Source organism: Scaptodrosophila lebanonensis, unplaced genomic scaffold (genome assembly GCF_003285725.1).
Source record: "Scaptodrosophila lebanonensis strain 11010-0011.00,11010-0021.00 unplaced genomic scaffold, SlebRS2 tig00000138-arrow-arrow-pilon, whole genome shotgun sequence".
Classification (NCBI taxonomy): domain Eukaryota; kingdom Metazoa; phylum Arthropoda; class Insecta; order Diptera; family Drosophilidae; genus Scaptodrosophila; species Scaptodrosophila lebanonensis.
In genome coordinates, this window is record NW_022060587.1 from 547,778 (window position 1) to 569,207 (window position 21,430).

General features: G+C 36.4%; 2 protein-coding genes across 7 annotated transcripts in view; both read left to right on the plus strand.

Moving 5' to 3' along the window:
• LOC115629295 (dynamin) overlaps positions 1-8,177 on the plus strand; it is a 37,605-nt gene extending 29,428 nt beyond the window's left edge. For 3 of the 5 annotated variants that reach the window (XM_030525738.1, XM_030525740.1, XM_030525741.1), the window contains one exon: positions 2,759-2,909. In XM_030525738.1, coding sequence (XP_030381598.1) covers positions 2,759-2,909 — 151 coding nt within the window. Of the gene's footprint in view, positions 1-2,758; positions 5,809-7,749 lie in introns of those variants that run through there. The other 2 variants (XM_030525742.1, XM_030525739.1) reach the window with 2 other exon arrangements.
• A 2,852-nt stretch (positions 8,178-11,029) lies between these two features.
• On the plus strand, positions 11,030-19,963 carry LOC115629217 (protein ROP). 2 transcript variants are annotated; one of them, XM_030525623.1, is made up of 8 exons: positions 11,030-11,271; positions 12,413-12,589; positions 12,653-12,808; positions 13,394-13,503; positions 16,517-17,036; positions 17,674-17,909; positions 17,970-18,137; positions 18,289-19,963. In XM_030525623.1, the coding sequence occupies exons 1-8, from the start codon at positions 11,244-11,246 to the stop codon at positions 18,694-18,696; spliced, it is 1,803 nt and encodes a 600-aa protein (XP_030381483.1). In that variant the 5' UTR covers positions 11,030-11,243; the 3' UTR covers positions 18,697-19,963. The 2 variants fall into 2 exon arrangements, with proteins under 2 accessions (XP_030381483.1, XP_030381484.1); XM_030525624.1 differs by lacking the exon at positions 13,394-13,503 and adding an exon at positions 14,119-14,222.
• Positions 19,964-21,430: the final 1,467 nt, after the last annotated feature.

Consider the following 21,430-nt stretch of genomic DNA (forward strand, 5'->3'; position numbering starts at 1 on the left):
ACTGTGCTCACTGTCATCGTCGTCGATGCTTCTGTCACCATCCGTGTGAGTGACATGCTCTTGAACCTCGCATGCAGGAAAATCTACCGTAACGGTATCTTCATTGGTATGACCACCACAACGCTCATCAAATAGAATGTCTCGTTTTTCGACAATCGTCCTCGTCTCTGGGTCGTATAACCGATAGCCTTTGGCTGCTACCGAATACCCAACCATACGGTACTCATGCCCTTTGGGTTTGAATTTGCCTTTACGGGGACCCTTTGCAAGTGCAACTGCAATGGAACCAAAAACTTTTAGATGGCTAACACAGGGTTTCTTACCTGTCCACGCTTCCATTGGAGTCAGGTTGTTCAGTGCACTGGTAGGTGATCTGTTTCTTATGTATACTGCTGTGTTGACTGCTTCGGCCCACAAAGACTCGCCTAGGCCCGACTGCACCAATAAGCATCTGGACATCTCCGTTAATGTCCGGTTTGCTCTTTCCGCCACGCCGTTCTGCTGCGGAGTATAAGCCACGGTCAATTGCCTTGCAATACCATGGTGTTTCAGGAAACCGTTGAATGTTGTGTTGACAAACTCGCCTCCATTGTCGGTTCGAATACATTTGAGCTTTTTATCTGTTTGCCGTTCAACCAAGTTTTTAAATTCGACGAACTTACTGAACACTTCATCTTTCTTCCGCAAAAAATAAACAAATATACGCCTGGACTTGTCATCGATGAAGGTCAGAAAGTATTTGGATCCAGCAAGTGACTTCGTGTCGAATGGGCCGCATACATCAGCATGAACCAGTTCCAACAGCTCTTCGGCACGGTTAGTGCTTACCTTTGGGAATGGCTGTACATGTATTTTGCTTAGCATACACGTTTTGCAATTCAAGTTGTCTGGGAAAAAAACCTTTCCAATACCACGCACTAGCTCTTTGCTGATCACTTCCTTCAGACTGGTAAAATTTAAATGGCCATAACGCTTATGCCACAATGTACCATCTGATTCAGTTGCGGAATAACACCTATTTTGTTTGCCTTGAAACATATAAAGGTTCCCAACTTTATTCGCTTTCAGTATACACTCGCCGTTTTGTATAACTTTAGCAAAATGTGGCCCAAAATGTATAACATTGTTCTTTTGCACTGACCGGCTGACGGACATAAAGTTGCCATTCATTTTCGGTACATACAGTACATCTGACAACACCAAGGTACAAAGTTCTGTCTGTAACTTCACCTCTCCTCTGCCTTCGGCCTTCAGGAAACCAGCGTCAGCTAAACCGATCATTTCAGTGTGCGCAATAAATTTTGAAAATAACGTCTTATCGCAACACATATGGCTTGTTGCTCCGCTGTCCAGACACCACATGTTGTTCTCTATCTTTCCAACGTCCAACGCATTTAACAAGCTGCTCTGCTTTTCCATCTCTTTCTTTGTCGATTGCTTTTTCCCTTCACCGCGAATTTTCTCACGCTTGCACTGTGCCTTGTAGTGCCCTTTTTCGCCGCAGTTGTAGCAAACGACGATTTTTGAATTCCTTTTTGAATTCGCTTTGGAATGCGCGACGATCTGCTGCGTAGCTATAAATGCTCTTGCATTCTCGCTCTCTCCATCTGCATTGCCTCTGCGCTCTCCCTCTTCCATCAGCTTGATACATAACACATCAAATGACGGTAAATTGTCACGCGTCTCAATGGCGACGACAAAATTTTCGTATGGTTCGGGCAAGCTTGACAACAACACGATTGTTTTTAACTCATCATTTAATTCGATGCCAACTGTACACAAACCATCCAGAATTTCGTTAAATTCGTGTATGTAACTTGAAATGCTTTGGCCTTGAAACATGCGTTTGCCTAGCAATTTCTTGTACAGCGACACTTTCCGTACAGGTCCACTCGGCTGATGAACGTCCTTTAACTTTTTCCATGCCTCGTACGAAGTGTTGCAATTTTTAATGAAGCCCAATTGTGAAGCTTTTACACTTAGCGTTATAATTGCTAATGCCTTTTCATCTTTTGGCCTTGAACTCTCAGTATTACTAGGTTCAGCACCTGATGCCACACTCCACAATTCCGCGTGCACTAAGACAGATCGCATCTGTATGCTCCATGAGTCATAGTTATGCTCTTCCAATTTGTCTATTTGATATAGCGCACTCATTTTTTAAATGTTATATTTCTTGAGTCACCAAACGATTACTATTTCACAATACTTTGAACTTCTCCTATGAGCCTATATGCCCTGGGCCCATAACCTATTGAATAGATTATATATTCGCTGAAAAGGGAAGGGCTCAGTAGGAGTAAAGTAAAAGACAATAGTCGCGGACCGCCGTGCGTCTGTTCGCTTTAGAGTTTTATTGGAGACTGACACTTTTGCTATACATATTCTTTATGCTTACATTCGTATGCAACAGTGACAGATAACTTGTAGATAACATAAGATTATTATCTGCTTATATTAACATGCGTGCATTGGTACTTATGTTTGTATTGATTTTCAACATGTTTATCATTTCTCCGATTAAATTTTTGTCAAAAATATTCAATCAATGCCACAGGGTTAGCGATTTAAAAAAAACGATAAAACTTAAAAATGAAATAAATAAAAAGGGGTTTCAAGCGTTACGGCATTTGTTTGGTTACTAAGTAATCACTGGCCTGTCCAGAGTCGGCCGAGTGGTTTGTCTGTATCAATTTTAGTAAGCCCTTAACTGCAATGCAAATACAACAACAAAAACATTATTTTGCCACTTTTCAAGTCGAGTAACTGGAGCGGTCGGCGGCGCCATAACACAGCAGACGGGTGCCAATCGCTACATACCGGAGAGCATGCGTGGACAAGTGAATCAAGCTGTGGGTCAGGCGGCTGTAAATGAACTTTCCAATGTGTTTGCTACGCGATTCAAGTGAATCCAAAATACAAGTAGGAAACAGAATGAGCAAATTTTAAGACGCGCACGCACACGAGTACATGCAAAAGTATATGCAAAATATTTGCTCGTTTACCGTTGTTGCTAATTGGGAGTCTGCGTGCTCCTTTATCGACAAAAAATTAACTGTTAAATCAATTATAACTGTCTTTTATTTTTCCAAATTATAATAAAGGCAATTGAAATGTTAAATAATAGAACAAAATAAGAACATATGTATGTCGCTAATATGTACATACATTATCCAACACACACACACACACATATATATATATATATATTTATTTACATATACATATGGGAGAAAAATATGAATATCCGATCTCTATACGTGCTCAATGTATGTATTTCAAATACAATAAAGCTAACTAACAATAATACCTTCATAGCTCACTGTGCTAAGCCACTTGATTTAGTTCAGCGAGGATATTGTCAACCAAAAACCTGGAGGGAGTTCAATTGATTTGCAAGCGTACGTGTATTTGCGTGACAGATGAAATAATCATTATTTGTACTTTGCTTATGCATAAAGAAATGTATAGACATTTCAACATGAATATCCAAACAAAAAACGATTCCAAATATACTATATACACTTATATATATATTCATAAAAAGGAGTCTACACAGCAAGTTATACATACATACATACATACATACATACATATGCTCTTCATTGCCTGTTAAAACAAGTCCTTCGTCTATGGCCAAGCATATAAGTATTATTTAAATTCTACACGTTTGGCCACCTATTGTTATTATTCGCGGCGCACAACTTTCACAATATGACAACATACTATGACAGCACTCTTTCCAAAAACCCTTCTAAAACATATCGTCTAATGAAAGCCATATGATTTTCAAATATGTACTACATGGTGATCGAATCTGATCGACGCAATTATATAGTCTCTACAATGCGTCCTATTATGTGAAAGATATAAATACATTAACGCTTTGTTTTGAAATCCTCATTAAATTGCATACAAGTAAAGCATATATATTTTGAAATTAATTTACTTACACAGGCTTGATTGATTAGGAAAATCAATAAAACCTATTTAACAACTATAAGTACTAGGCCTTCCAAATTATAATTGTACACTGCCGTTAATTTACATTATTTTTGCAATGGATCGATTCGCTTTGAGTTAACCAAAAAGGTAAATGGCCGATTTAAAGGACCTTGTTATGAGGGTCAGCGTACTTCTGTGCTCATCGCACTCTACTACTTGGAATATGTTAATATAGTGGCAAAAATAAAATCTTTTCGGCATATTACTGGCTTATGCGAAATACCAAACATTCCCATTATTTATGAAGCACGATTTTATTCATGTGGCTGCCTCCTGTAACCCAGGTTTTCAAGACTTTGGTGACGGTTTCTGGCTCTAACTCTGGAATGGCTTATCCGATATTCGCTTTAAGCACTTGAAGCGTAAATGGATTGTTCCGACAGTTACGGCTCCCCACAAAAAAAGTAGAACAGTGTCAAATCGCATTTCCGAGACTACTATTAACACGATTACTGAACTAGGCGTGTCATTCTGTTGAAACCAAAGATCGTCCAAGCCCTCGTACAGCGGGAAGGAGCTGCAATATATGATTTAGAAATCAAAATATATACCACCCCGCATACAAGTATATACCTATGCGCATATTCAAATATTTATTATAGTTCTTATCGTGTATAAACATAATTTGGAATGCCCCGTATTTATGCAAATGAATGTCCCGTGAAAATCATACTAATTGTTAGTGCTAGATCTAGTGTCATAGTTCATTCATTCAATTGCACTTAAACTTTATATTACAAATAAACAATTATATTTATAAAAGAGTATTGTAAAAGCAAGAAACGCATTCATTTCTGGCGGCGAACAGCAGCTTTGCAACCGAGCGATGCTCTCAGAAATTTGGTGCACAGTGTGGGAATATTGTTACATCTGAATATCGGATGTTTTAGTGTGGATAGATGAAAAATGTTATCAAGTGTAAAAAGAACAAAGATGTAATTATATTATACCTATTGTATTACATTATGTAATTATATTAAATTGAAAAGTATAAAAGCAAACTAAACCATTGAATAACAAAGTAGCAATATATGTTAAAATAAAATATTATCAACAGTGTGGGTGTTGACTTATCTCTCCTTAAGTTCCAAATGGAATTCATAAAGACAAATGTTTTCGGCCAATATATACTATATGTTTATGTAACTCCAAATAGAAATAAGAAGTTAATTCTGGCAACAGCTATTCTTTAACTTTGCGTACAAAAAGAAAACACGTGTTTTAAAATTCTGTAAAGGTACTATGTATGTCTATGCTGTTAATATTATTTCAATTACATACAAGTACATACACACATACTATATATGAAATTCAGTTAAAAGACACAAATTCCTGCTTATTGAACTTCGCAAAGGCCCGCAGTATTTTTAAAATACAGCTTCATTACAAAACAAGTACTGATTAGGCCAGATAATTAACAATGATTGAATTGGAATCTGTTAATTGTTAAAAATGCAATCAACACAGATGTCGTTTTGATTTTTAAGCAGAAAGCTCGACTTACAGATTCTTATATAATCATCACAAATTGGTATGAAAGGGCTCGTCGAAGATCGCTGGTTTTTTTTTTTTTTTTTTTGGAGAGTACAGAAACAAAATAATAAACAATGAAAAAACATTGGAAACAACAATATTTCCTGCCTAGTTAATTTATATTTTATTTAAGGCCAACAAATAAACCGCAGATCGAGCTATAAAAGAATAAATGTAAAATCAGCAAGTTAGCAATTATATTTTCAACTGCATTGTGTAGTGTCTCTCGAGTTATATATACTATGATTATAAATACATTATATATGCCTACATATACTTTATATTTCTTTAATACTATGTAACTGCTATTTCAGCACACGCTTAAATAACATAACCTTTTTTCACTGATGCAAAAAATAGTGCCTCGAAAAAGAATTCGTCTTGTGATACAAGAGTGCTTTTATACCCGGCAGTAAGCTTTCGGTAATTATCGTATCTTTGCGAAATAGTTCGAGAGCTACTTGTAAAATCACCAAAACTCCCACGAAGATGTTTCCAAAGTTGTAACCGTTTGCTGGCTGATTAGTAATCGGCATGAGAAAATAAAACGCATCATTTTTTTTGCGATTTTATGCGGATTCTGCACCGAACATTTTGTTCTCATACTTCCAAATGAGTGGCAAACTTGCTAGGAGGAGTGTTTGGGGTTATTTAATCAAGTCAATAATGAATTTTTATAAGAATTTTATAAGAGATCAAGAAACAGCCTTGCTCTTGGAGAGTCTATACCAAATAAGCTGTGATGGGCTAGTAGCCATGCAGGTTTTTTGTAATGCCTCGTCTCATCTCATCTATCATTTCTTTTAAGCAATTGAAGCGTTTTTAAGGGTTATTTTATTAAAGTAGCTTTTGTGTTTTTAAAGATTAAGCACATTTCGAATTTATAAGTTTTGTAAAGGGCAGAAATCAGTCTAATCCATCAACCTTTGTGTTTAAGATGTCGTTACCAAATTATTCAAAAGTAGGTTTTTTAATGCCTCGTCTCATCCCATCTCTCTTTTCATTTAAGCAACTTAAGCGTTTTTAAGGGTTGAGTTATTAAAGTAGCATTTGTGTTTTAAAAATTAAGCACATTTCGAATTTATAACTTTGTGTAAAGCCCAGAAATCAGTCTAATCCATCAACCTTTGTGTTTAAGATGTCGTTACCAAATTATTCAAAAGTAGGTTTTTTTAATGCCTCGTATCATCTCATCTCATCTCTCTTTTCATTTAAGCAACTTAGGCGTTGTGTAATTAAACGCAAATGGTATAATGTCTTAAATATGTATATATTTGTAATGGCAAGAAGGAGATGTTTCATGTTATCGTCCGCACATAAACTATACTATACCCTTATCCGTCCGATGACTTATTAATGTAAAGGAATCTCTCAGTCGAATTGGATTACATTTCTCATTGGATTGCATATTGGATTATATTTCTCATTTATGAGAAATGGAACGTAATTTAAAAACATACCCAATCAGCTATAGGAAAAAATAATCCACAAAACAAAAAAAATAACTGAGTACAACAACTGAGCAAAAAACAACAACACAGAGGAGAAATGCTGATTTAGTCGGATCAGTATATACTTGATATGAACAACCTAATAATACGTGGAAATGAGCAGTGGTTCTGTAGATTCTTGGTGCTCGCCATAGGACATAACTAATTTAGACTGCATAGGACATAGTCGTTTCGTCTTTAACTGGATTACTCAATTCTTCTGGCTCTACTAATTAGCTGTCATCTTGGGAGAAGTTTATTTTTTATCTGTACTAAAAATACATGCAATGTTCTCAAAGCCCAGCAGTTGATGCCCATCAACATTTTAAGATCTGTATATATAATGCTTTGTTAGCTCATTCTGTAATCGAAAACGTCGTTGGTAACCGGTAAGTTAATAACAATTCAAGTCCCAACTCGAAAACATCTACTTCCCATCTGTACCCGTATGCGTTGTCCTGTGTGCTCGTTTGCGCTCGCTCTTGCTTCCTGTCAAATTTGGTGTTGGTATTTGCATAATGAAAGTTATAGTACATATACAAACATGTGGTACTGCTGCCGGTAAGTTAAAAATATTTCCAAACGTAGTACTAATCATGCGACACATGGGCTAATTCGAAATATTTTTCACATTTTACGAAATTTTACTGAGGCAGTAGAAGGCTCTTACTTGTAAACACACATTCATATATAAATTATAAAAACTCTGTTCGTTTTACAGACGACCTGGCTCAAATGCGCCTCCAAAGCTGCCCGATCGACCCTCGTACTACAGCAATACGAATACAAATACGAATGGACGTCCATATTGAGCCAGAGCCCCTCTTGGAAGTGTCGACGACGCTGCCTCGATGCGAACGAAAAGAAACTAGATATGTATGTACCACCTAGGGCATGGACACTACTCTATGCCAAATGTAAAGTGATGAATGTTGGTAAAATGAACGCAAACAGAATAATGTAACTATATGTATTATGTATGTTGATAAAACGTGCGAATTGCAGTATGTATAAAGCCTCTGACTGGTCGCCTTAAATAAAATAGCGTGTTAAGTTGTAAACACATGAAATCGAAAAACACTGTGCACATTGTATTTAAGAATACTATAATTCAGAATACAAAATATGGATCGATAGTCCACATTGTTAGCGTCTAGTAGTTATTTATGTACGAGTATGTATGTACCTTAACTGTCGCATCAATTTTACAAGTAAAGGCTGATGGATACTTTTTGCACAATTCGCCAGAAATAAAATATAAATAATAACAATAACATTAAAAATGCAGAGTTTTGGTTGTCTGTATAGTTCTTGCATATTCTGCGTAAATCGTGTATAAGAAACGCTTTAGCATCCCAAGAATCATCGCTTCCCTATTAGTTGGAAAGCACGCTGCTATCATTTCAAAAATCTACATAAGCCATCGAAACTAGCCTTAAACTAGCTCAGCATGAAATATCTATGTGGATATAATAAATAATTCTTTGTAAATGGAATCGTAACAAAACCCATAAACCCACGTCGTGTGTAGAAAAAGTGAGTTTTTCTAATTTCAAGTTCTTTTTATACCCTGTACCCATAGGGTACAAATATTGGGTTTCTTCAAAGAATGTAACAGGGAGAAGAAAGCATCTCCGACTTTATAAAGTATGTATATTCAAGAAAAATATACAAGAGAAATCGATATTGCCATGTCCGTTTATCCGTTTGTCCGTCTGCCTGGATAAACGCCAGGATTTCGGAGACGATTAAGCCGACATTCTCCAACCCCGGCATGTATACTCTTCTAATATCCAGGCAACTAGAGCGTATTTTATACGTCAATACAGTCCACATTTCAAAAGCCTATCAAACTTTGCACACGCAATCTACATATCTATACAAATCGATCAATTCTAAGAAAAGTTATTAGCAAAACACTCGAGTACTACGCCCATCAACTGCAGCATCAAGTTCCTCCTCTTCTTCTGTCTGGCTTGCTCGAAGGTAGCGTTTATTCTTGTTTAGTAATGTTTTTTTCGGATCTTGCCGTGTTTGTGAATGTTTTTGTTGTGCCTTTTCTAGTTAACACGAGCACGAACGAGCCATAATCCACCTCTGGTTCTGGGTTGTTGAACAGAGTCGACAAGCCTACCCCTGACCTCGTCAGCGTTTTCGCATCCCGGGAATTCAGAGTGGCCTGGAACTGATGTCATATTGTTTGTAGACATTAGCTCTTCAAAATACTGCTGCAAAGGGTGGTGATCCCCAAGACGATATGTTAAGAGTATTAGGTTGAGTATTGTTATGGAGCAGACTTCTGGCGTGAATCGTTTATTGCAGGACACTGGGTTATTTTCCCCAAACACATTGATCCGTTTTCGACACAACTGAGCTGCCATTTTGTGGAGAGAGTATTTGTAATACTAAATTCCGTGTTAATATTCACTGTCACCGTGCAAACTTCTAGATTGTTTAAAATTGCGAGCGTGCTTAAATTGTCGTCTAGATTCTAAGTACACCAATAATGGCTTCGTTTAGTGTAGCGGAGTAAGCCGTAGGCTTAAAGTATTTCATTAGCTGCCGTTTGACTTCACTGAAGGTCCCTACAGCGACTCTACCTATTTGACTTCCTGATGGCGGATTCAGCAACGAACCACTTGTTGGCTGTGTATAAGCCGCATTTGCTCCTCCTCCGTCATCTCAGCGTTAAGCATGAACTTCAGCAACGCCTAAGCATATTCTGCGTCCAGTTCCACCTCGGCTTAGAATCGCTGATGCACCCTCTGCTGACACGCCTCCAACTAGGGTGCTCCCTGCGAAACTCCGTTCGAAGATGGGTCTGATTTCGCCGCATACGATTCGAAGTCAACATTTCATCTTTCAAGATCAGCGGTTTCGTTCGTACTTAATTGTCTGTGGGTAGAAAACTTACCCCCATTGCATCACCTGAGCTCACAGAATCCTTGTGATTGCTCCTTCTCGCCTGAGTGGATGGTCGGTGCATGACAGAGTGTGATGTAATTCGTATTGGGCACCCCAAAGGTAAGACTGATCTATCAGCGACTTAAGGCAAGACTATATTTTATATTATAATACATTTTTTAAGTGTCTGGCCTGCCAAAACTTAACTCAGGATTATGTAGGATACTCTGAAAGGGCCCTAGCCCCTCTAGGAAATTTAATTTAATTTGTTCCCCGATTTTTATTCTTTACATGCCAAAGTTTTTACGTTCTCTTCATAGCACTTTTTAGGCCCATAATGTAATAAATATAAATAAACAAAACAGTCAATACTTATTTTTAAAGAAGTGGAAGGCATTTTTTAACATTGTCCTTGTGCCTGTGCGTGCGTATGCGTGCAGTACAGAGTTGAGCCAAGGCAGAAAGAATAACAGCTGGTGGCAGAGCTAGGGCAAAAAATACAGTTACTATTGCAATGGTATTAATTATTACTAATTTAAAATTAATAAAATCGATAGTTGAGATTAAATAATACTAAAAATATTACTATCGATAATTGCAATTTACCATTAAGTACATTTGGTTGTTTGTTTTAAGACTATCGGTATTTTAGGCATTTTAAGTTTATTTTAATGTACAGGCCTAAACGGTGGTAAACAAATTAAGTATGTATTCTAAACCCTTTCGCTTATCAAGAAGACAGTTATTATATGTACATAAGTAATCGAAACAAATTATTCAAATGCGTTCAACTATGCGGCCGGTTCAAACATGAACGAATTGGAAACATTGCTTATAAGCCCACACTAATTTTATTCTTGCTTTATATTTTGATTTTATCATCAAGTTGTTTTTATAAGGTTCATATCGTGTCATATGTTATCGAGAGAAATTCATAAATAAACCATAAATATGTGATCAAATTGAATCTGTTATTGTGACATTATCACCAAGAAATAGTCGTGACAAAGTAACAGATACGAAAAATTTGCTCATCCCTATTGCAGTCATATCTAGTATAAATTTGTCAGACTTCAAGTTGTGGCTGTGGCGAAATATTTGTTAAGCACTTACATACTTGATTTAAAAATATAAAACTGTGTTTTTGCCATCGTTTGGCTTCTTAATTTGATTGTGTCGTGTGTTGAACGGGCGGACGTAGATCAATAAAGGTGCAGTTGCCCTAAGATCGGTTTGCTGTGCATTAATGTCGTAAAGAATAATAGTTGAATCATCACCTCAGCAACTACAAAAAACAACAAATAAGCGAAAATGGCGTTAAAAGTGTTAGTGGGACAAAGTAAGTGCAATTTTTAAGTTACCGAATGACGCACAGACTATATGTAACAAATATACCGTGAATATGTACATATGTACATATATATATAGATACGTTTGTATGCACCGTTTCGTGCTATCGATTTTTCTAATTAAACTGGGTAGGCGAACTGCTGGCCCTCCCAACACAACCCCGCTTAAATGCGTAGCGTTCTCGTTGCAGACTTAACATTTATTGTGTTCTTTGTGAGTCGGATTTTGCGCACTAGACGCCCCCGCCTCCAGATATTTATTCATAACCAGTTTGTAGAAAAATTTCGCTAAATGGGCTTTTTCAGCACAATAACTTCATATGTATATAAACATGATTACCCAGTCGGTGCATTTCAGAGTAAATTTCGATGCTTTAGCTGTGGACTTACTCAATGGTATTACAGCGTCTTTCTATACTGTACCCAAAATTGAAAAGGGTATACTAGATTGCTTCCCCTAAAAAGAGGCGTTACAGACCTCACTTAATATGTATATAGTATCTGCATTGTAGAGATTGATCCACATAACTAGACGCAAAGAATTCTGGAATTCTCCTTACTCCCAGAAATGGACAAGTTATTGTTTTTTTCATTGCTGCCCTATACCTTGTATATCATTGCAATAGGTTCATTGCGTTTACTCATATAATCTTAGAATGAGTCAGGGCAGACCCAATTTTAGGGGACATGAACGATTTTCGTGTATTCGTGAAACTTCCTACAGTCACAGATTCTGTCTTACACATATACATGTGTATCTCATAGATACCATAGGAATATTAACCGACCATGTTAAAAAACGTATACTTAATTTCTGCTTTGAGACCATATGTGCACTCATGGACAAAATAATATGTGTGCAAAAATGATTGTTTTCATTTATTACTTCAACAATGCTCAAAGAACAAGCTGGTTTTTAAATTATAGACATTTTTTTTTTTTTTAATTTTAAAAATCAGAGGCGTGTTGGCGGTGAACAAATAGAACAATCTTGTCATTTCTGAGGCTATATTTCAATGTTTTATGGTTGTCGTGCGAACATGTCCGATGTTTATCAATTTGTGTTGTCTACCATGCCAAAAACCTACATAAAACTCTTAAACGTTGACATTACCTTTCTACTCGTTATAGAAATCATGAACGAAGTGGTTAAGTACAAGCCACCGCCACCGAAAAAGGCTGCTGGTGCTGCTGCTAAAGCCGCTCCTGGCGGCATTGAATGGCGTGTACTAGTCGTCGATAAGCTGGGCATGCGGATGGTCTCCGCGTGCACCAAAATGCATGAAATTAGCGCCGAGGGCATTACATGTAAGTAAATAAATGTAAATGTACATAACATATTTTTAAAACTTTGGATTTTTCTCCTGATAGTGGTCGAACATATTAACAAGAAGCGCGAACCATTGCCTACAATGGATGCTATCTATTTAATAACACCATCTGACGAGTCTGTGCGCTCCCTAATACGTGATTTTGAAAATCCTGCACGACCCATGTACCGTTATGCTCATGTCTTCTTCACCGAGGGTATGTTGTCAAGTGGCTGGAGTGTCAAATAAAGAACGAACTTCTTATTTATAGACTTACAGCTCTTTCTTTCTTTATTACTCTTCACAAGGCGGTTAATTGCTCTCGTCGTCATAGTTTCTAACGCAGAAAAGAATCATTTTCGATGCGGTATAGATATATTTATCAACAAAATGAAAAGCTGAATCGATCTGCCCGTGTCCGTCTGTCTACGTTAATCCTTCCGTCAGTTATTAAAATAACGGTAACATATCATTGTATTTTGTGCGGTGGCAAAAGATTCGAACGCGATATTTTGTAAACATTTGTTTTTATTAAAAAGGTTGGGCCGACAAGCGCGAAGAAATTGCTTTAAAATGAAAAACATAAATATTTCATTCTTTATTCGGGGTATAATATTTCGTGCTCTCACTAAATTTTGTGTAACAAAATGCATTAAAACTAGGTTCTACGATAAGAAACATTGTGAAGGGTATTACAGAGTTGGCAAAGCCAAATCTAAACGTTTATTCTTTTTTTATATAATTTTTTGTATGTACCAACCCGTTATCCTCGATATTTGCACACACGCAAACCTATCTATAGCAATTCCGCCCAAAATATTCGACATGCTACAGTCGCACAAAGACATCTGCCGTCGTTATATTCGCAGCTGCAAAGAGATTAATATAGCCTTTTTGGCCTATGAAGCGCAGGTACCAAGTAACAAGTAAATCGTTATATGCTCCAATCGTATGCAAATAAAAGTGTGTCCATAATGGCACGCCGCCCACTTCATACAAATAATCTAATATTCTGTGTCTAATATTTTTAAAATGTCTGTCAACCCGAACTCTACCGAACTCTTTCAATTCGACAAGTCATTCAGTATGGGATTTAATGTGTGCATAGCGTTTCAGCAAAAGTTAACTCAACTAACAGAGCTCTGCCTTTCAAATAAACACATTCATTTGTATATATTCAATAATTCCCATTATGTGGTGCTTCTAACAATCCCGACCTTCATTATTGCGATTTCGTCATCTTTCTTTCTGTGAGAGCTTTGTTTTTTCGTGAGCTGCTTACTGCTTACTTAATACTGACATGTTGTTTTTAAATAAAAGGTTTTGGGATTGTAATACATGAGGAAAGTGTGCAGCCTAATGTATATACTAGATCATGCTGAATTCCTAAAGATATTACATTGTGGTAGTTATTGTTATTATTACTTGTATTGTTTTTAATTTAAATCTGTTGTGCTCGTCATAACGTCAAATATGATACCAATTATTGTATAAGCGTATAATTTTAATACATAATTACAATTATAGTTTGCCCGGAGGAATTGTTTAACGATTTGTGTAAATCGTGCGCTGCAAGAAAGATCAAAACTCTAAAGGAGATTAATATTGCATTTCTACCATATGAATGTCAGGTGCGCTTAAAGTTGCAATGCAACCATAAACAGTAAACAAATGTAATTTTAGCCAAAGCAAAACGAAACAAATTCGAAACACTCAAAACTCTTGTTGAATTCTCTAATACTATGCCTCAACAAAGTACAACATGCCCAATTTCTTTCTCTTTTTAAAAATATGTGTCTATGTCTTTACATCTATGTACATATACATATGTATACATAAATGCATATTTTGCGAAAGGGATGTATGTTGGCGTATGTTGTTGTTGTTATATGTATGTATATCTCTTGCCTATCTTTTTCCGCTTGTGCTCAGTCCTCGTGCCTAAAACCCATTTTCAAGTGTTTTGTGTTTGTATATGAAGATTTGTTTCATTAGAAGTTGGCGAAATGGCAAGATAACCAACCCCAGCACAAATAACTTTTTTAATGCAAAATTGCCAGACGTTACAAAGTTTGGCAAACATTTAAAACTTATAAAATACCCTGTGCATCGCATACATTTGTATATATGTATGTCTGTTATAAACAAATCAATATATTCAAATGTATGCGCACATGTATGTATAAACATATCAACTAACATAATCTTTTCGGTCTCGCTCTGGCTATGACCTTAACTTAACGCCTAACACTGACTGTTCTCGCTGTTGCATTTTATGGGCAGACAAGAAGATGAATATCGTCCTCTCATCTGTCACAAAGATGCAGCACGTGAAATCTCCTTAAGTTTTGTAAAACTTATTTTGTAGTGTTCAATTTAATGTATGTAAATTGTATACAGAAGAGCAAATCGTGCCCAGCTATGTCTTATGGCCTTATGACACCATAATAAAAAGTAGACCACAAACTTTGCGTGATTGATAAAAAAAAGATTGTTAGTGCGAGCGAGAAATATACTTAGATAAAATGGTTAGTTTTTTTTAGTGCAGAAATATTATTTTTGAAGTGCAATTAATGGACTGCTCTGCTGACAATCACTTTTTAGCCAGTTGGATCTGCCACCAGGTGCTATTCGCGTCTAGCTTGCATCAGCTAACATTTTAGAAAAGTTCCGTCTACTGGATAGATGTAAAACTCCGATTTAATCTACAAGTTTAGTTTTTAATATAGTGTCATAAGGCCATTAGCGATAAACAAGACCATACAAATGTAAATAAAATAATACAGAATATGTGTACATAAGTATATGATGTGAACTTGAGCCATCGATTATTATAAAAGGCTTATTCGCTGAGCCCAGCACATAGTGGTCAAGCATGTTTATGCTTTACGTTACCTTTAAAATTGTCAATCAGAGAGTATGACTCAAGATCATAACAAGTTTAAGTAAAATACTCATCATTTTGTGAACACGTCCGTGCTTGTAAGTGTATTTGTAAGTGGAATATTAAAATACATATACCATGCGAACACAGAGTCTCCAGAAATACTGATAAAGTGCGAAGCATGTCTAGCTACTAGCTATGCATGCTGGTGTTTGGTGTTCCCATGTTCGCCTTTAAACTATGTACAGCATATGTGTTACATCTGAACAATCTACTTTGAACAGCACAGCAAGCAAGTAAATAAAATGTATATGTAATGAAATGTAATGTAAATTCCTGAGCGTAGTTCAGAGGTTCTTAAATTGTTTTTTGTTCAGCAATTTCGTTTTTTTGTGCGTACGTAGTATGGTATATTTGGAAAAATATCGCACTTTATGTAATAAATACAAAGGAACGAAGCCAAATCTTAAAAAGTCTACATTTTAATACAACTTATCCGTTTCCTACTTAAGCCAGTGGTGGCGGAGTTACTTATAATTAATGTCCTGATCGTTCTGTGTTGAATTTTCGTAAATCCCGCTGTGAGTAAACATCACAATCTACAAAAGTGCACGCAATAGAAGCAGTCATGTATGCTATTTGGATGCTTCTATTACACATTTAAAATAATATATGGCTGCTTATATCACAGTAGGGTACGCCTAAAATAATAATCTTGAAATACGGACCAGTCAATTAATACACTATAATTCGAATGTATGTTATTAAAGGTCCTTAAATGCCGAATACGCCAGACTGACCAATTGTATTGCACACAACGGTTAAGAAAAATAATATTTTCAACGCTTAATAAAACATTTCTTTTGCTTGCTGGGCTGTTCAATATTTCCTGTCGCTAACTGTTTCTTATAAATAATTTTTCACCTATATGTATATCACTAACAAACGCATTTGATCCATACTAGATTTGCATTATCTCAACAGTCGCCCACTCAGCCACATCACTAAAAGACAACTTTTTTGCTACATAAACTCATTTAGGTCTTTTCTTTGGATTCGCCTGATACATTTCAATGCCTCTATTCGCCGGCGTTTGCTTCCATACGCAGCAAGCACATCGAACGCATAGCCGAGCAAATCGCCACGCTGTGCGCAACACTGGGCGAGTACCCCAATGTGCGTTATCGCAGCGATTGGGATAGGAATATTGATTTGGCTGCTTCGGTGCAGCAAAAACTGGATGCTTATAAGGCCGACGAGCCAACAATGGGGGAAGGCCCGGAGAAAGCACGATCTCAGCTACTAGTTTTGGATCGTGGCTTTGATTGTGTTTCGCCACTTTTGCACGAGCTAACGCTTCAGGCAATGGCCTATGATCTGCTGCCCATTGTCAATGATGTCTACCGCTATTGTCCGGGTCCTAATCAGCCTGACAAGGAAGTCTTGCTCGATGAAAACGACGATTTGTGGGTGGAGCTCCGCCATGAGCATATTGCAGTTGTCTCCACACAGGTTACGCAGAATCTAAAGAAGTTTACGGATTCCAAGCGCATGAGTTCCAGTAAGTTAAGCTCTTTAAGCTTTGGGGTTATTCCGGGAGTTCCAAAAGAACATAACTGATAGGAATTATCCAATTATGGACAATATTTTTCAATAGGGTTATACCTTGTATCCCTTCCGAAATTTAAACCTTTGTGTAGTTAGACAGATGGATCTGTTTAGACCAACTTACCTTTATCAGTAATTTTACTGTGAATTGGAAAACATTATTTGTTGTCCTGATTATTTCAATGGCAGCTATGACATGATAGGTTACATTAACTGACTGACCAATACCAAATTCTGCTTTCTGTATAAATAAAAAGTATTTCTACAAAGACATTTCTAAAACGTGATCGTTTCATACGCAAGAGCAGAACGTGAGCTTTATGAAGGAGAAAATATCTCAAAACTCTTTGTTCAACTAAGTTTCCTAAACTTGACAATAATGTTAAGAAAAAGTAGCACAAGGACTAATATTTACCGAGTTCTCTTTTTAATGTTGACATCTAATCTAAGTCTCGAAAAGTGTAGGTTGGCTGGTACTCCCAATGCGCATTCAGACTAAGGAGTTGATGTCACTGAGTTGCTTTAAACATTCGAGAATAACTTGTAGTTTTAGTTCATTCCCGTTATTAATATGATATTGATTGTTGCAGCCGATAAGTCTTCAATGCGCGACTTGTCGCAGATGATCAAGAAGATGCCGCAGTACCAGAAAGAGCTATCCAAATATTCCACTCATTTGCATTTAGCTGAGGATTGCATGAAATCCTATCAGAATTATGTCGACAAGCTATGCCGTGTGGAGCAGGATTTGGCTATGGGCACCGATGCTGAGGGCGAAAAAATCAAGGATCATATGCGCAACATTGTGCCCATTTTGTTGGATACGGTAAGTGAATGGTGAATGGGGGCCAGTGATTGGAAACTACATTTATGCATATCTTTGCAGAATGTGTCAAACTATGATAAGGTGCGGATCATTGCATTGTATGTTATGATCAAGAATGGTATATCAGAGGAGAACTTGACCAAGCTCTTTACCCATGCCCAATTGTCGCCAAAGGACCAGGATATGGTGCGAAATCTGAGCTTTTTGGGCATTAATGTCATAGCCGATGTGAGTAGCCCTTTTTTTTATTTATTACCTATGTATATATTGTACCTAGTTTTGCCATAAATGGAAGTATAATTAAGTAAGGATGGGTGTTTGTTTCATCGAATGAGAAAATGAAATTCATGTCTCCTCTATATTCTCTTTTTTTATGTAGTCGCGCAAGAAAGTCTACACGGTTCCACGCAAAGAACGCATCACCGAGAGCACATACCAAATGTCGCGCTGGACACCCGTAATTAAGGATATAATGGAGGATTGCATTGAGGATAAGTTGGATCAGCGACATTTTCCATTCCTTGAGGGTCGTGCCCAAAATACCAATTATCATGCACCGACAAGCGCACGCTATGGCCACTGGCACAAGGATAAAGCACAGACACAGGTCAAGAATGTGCCGCGCTTAATTGTGTTTATTGTGGGAGGTGTCAGCATGTCTGAAATGCGTTGCGCCTACGAGGTCACCAACTCTGTGCGAAACTGGGAGGTCATTGTGGGCTCGTCGCATGTGCTTACACCTGAAATATTTTTAAGTGACTTAGGCAGTCTGTCAAAGGAAGATTAGAAGAATCTTCAGCAGCCTTCTGTTAATAGGTATTCCACATGTTAATGTTTTGCTGTTGTTAAAAGAAAAAAAACTGAAGAATTCTAGCCAAGCTGTAATCCCGTGGCTATAAAATATCTTCTTTATTAAGGGGTTTTATTGTTTATTTACCTTGTTGACATAGTTGCAATTATGTGCAATTGTTAGTTTATTAACTACATATAAATACATACGAATATTCAAATAGATAACATGAATATTAACCCAAAACTGGGTTAATGTGCAGCATTTTACGAACACCGTATCGGCAATGGTGTTTGTGCTACTAGCCGGTGTATACTGATTATTTATGTATGCATATGTATGTACATATGGGCGCATGTATTTCAGTTACGTGTATGTATGGACTGGACCACTGGTTACGTAGTTTGTAGGCATGTTTGTCGACATACATCCTTACGTATGTTTATTGATCGATCGGTTTCCATAATGCGCCTATTATACATTTATAGGTTTAGTTTTTTTGTGACCCATGGATTTTGTATGCAAGGACGTCGCATCAACACTCATTAACGCATGAAATCGGCTATAGACATGTGTACGTATGTGTGAGCATACCATATATTTGTATTCATAACTACGTACTATAATTTTAGTAAGTCCATGCATACATAGTTACTCGCTTGATGTACATACATGTGAATTATATTACAATGTGTACGGTCGTGACATAAAACAGCGGTGGGCACGGAATTTTTAATCGGGAGTACAATAACAAAAACCATCGTTAGGGCCATGAGTAGAGTCGAGCAACGACACACACACTGCGTGTATTTTGTTTTTGCATCTGGCGCCACTTATCAAAATATATCGTTGAGAGCAATGGAAGCCGAAAGCGGCACTCGTGCCACCGCTGATATAAAACTCTAAAACTAAAGCACCGACCAAAAGCGCCAGCACTGGCTTTGAGCTTGCTGCGTACACACGCCCAGAAATTATGAAAAATAAATGTTTAACACTTATGCCGATAAAGAGCAAATAAAAGTTTATTACACATATTTATTATCACATATTGATTATTCAAAAATTTATATACATATACACACACTATATAATGCCTACGTTTTATAAAAACTATATTTTTTAACTATGCATATTTAATAATTTATAATAGCTCTAATTCTATGCATACATATATTAGTGTATACTCAGATTATCCTTACAATATGCGAATTATAAATTAAAACATGTAATGGAAAATAATAAAAGAAAATTCAAAATTCCTTAATGTTATTCAAGATCGCAAACTTTATGGACGTCGTCTGGATGATTTTTCCACATTAAAAGCTCACTTAATAAACAATATTATATTCATTAAGAAACTATAAACTACATGTACACATAGATAACTATCGTACATACTTAATATCAGTCCGAAATAAAATAACGTAGTCGCCAATTAATAAAAAAAATGAATAGTGAAAATAGTACGAGTGTTAATGATCAATTGTAAAACGTATGCAGCACAGAAATATTGAATCAAATAATTCTTAAGAGGCAATAATTTATATACTCGCAGAAACCCGATGTTCATTGTTAATTCCTTTTAATAAAAACGGGGATTAATCATTAATATAAAATACCATGTTGACATAATTACCTTTTTCTTGTTGAAGTAAATAATTGAATGTTACGTACCTTAAGCAATGCCCTTCGAATCTCACTCATGATTTAATTCAGGTTTACTTCACACCAGCATCATTTTGGTATGAGATGTAAATCTGGTTGAAAGAGATAGATATATACAGAAATCGCAAAGATGTCTATTATTGTAACATTACAGTTATTGGCATTGGCGTTGCATGCTGGCTGCGACGGCCATATCTGCGTTGGCAAAACTGCAGTATCTGGCATACAAATCTTAGATGAATCGAACAATTCTTTACGCGATATAATAATTATTGCTTGTTTTCAAAACAACATACACTTAGTAGATGAAAGGGTGGATTCACGAAGATATCTATATAATTATGGCGTGTTCCATATGCTGTTTATTTGTTTCGTATTAAGGGCAATCTGCATGTATTATAAAACAAAAGGTTTTCCATGTTATTTTAGAAATGCAGTCTTTCGTCCGAAGCTAAGTCAACGGATGCAAGCCGTAGCTATCCTCTACAGAAAATAACATGTACATGAGAAAATAGACATGCTCTACACTCGTATGTGTGTGTTAAAAAATGTGCAAGTAAAGAATAATTATCCAAATAAATCATATTTCATTCCTTTACTACCAAACACAATAACTATGTGAAGAACTAAAATATTCCGAAGATTTTCAATATTTAATATTAAATATTTGTTGACGAACATTAGAGATACTATTTATAAAATTCGCACATATATTGGCCTATATATGAAAATACGTACTCGTATATTCAATTACAATAAGAAAATATAAAATAAGAAAATGTACAATATAATGTCAATTTCTTACAATTGGAAACACGGATATGTATGTATATAGTTACATAAGTACTTCTCTGTTTTCCCTATCTGCTGCAACATTATTGTATGGCTATCAAAAATGCCATTTGACACATTTTTTGATAGTGTATGTACATTTGGAAAGGGCATGTTTAATATGAAGTTGAAATCACATCTTGCATTGAAAAACGAATTCGCTTGTAGACTAGATCATCTGATCTGCTTTATTCATATTATATCGTACTTGCAATTTTGTTGCTCTATATAATGA

Coding starts and splice junctions, on each gene's coding strand:
- LOC115629217 (XM_030525623.1), top strand. CDS start 11,244: ATGGCGTTAAAAGTGTTAGTGGGACAAA. Junction 17,037..17,673: donor TTCCAAGCGCATGAGTTCCA/GTAAGTTAAGCT, acceptor TGATTGTTGCAG/CCGATAAGTCTTCAATGCGC. Junction 18,138..18,288: donor GCATTAATGTCATAGCCGAT/GTGAGTAGCCCT, acceptor TTTTTTATGTAG/TCGCGCAAGAAAGTCTACAC.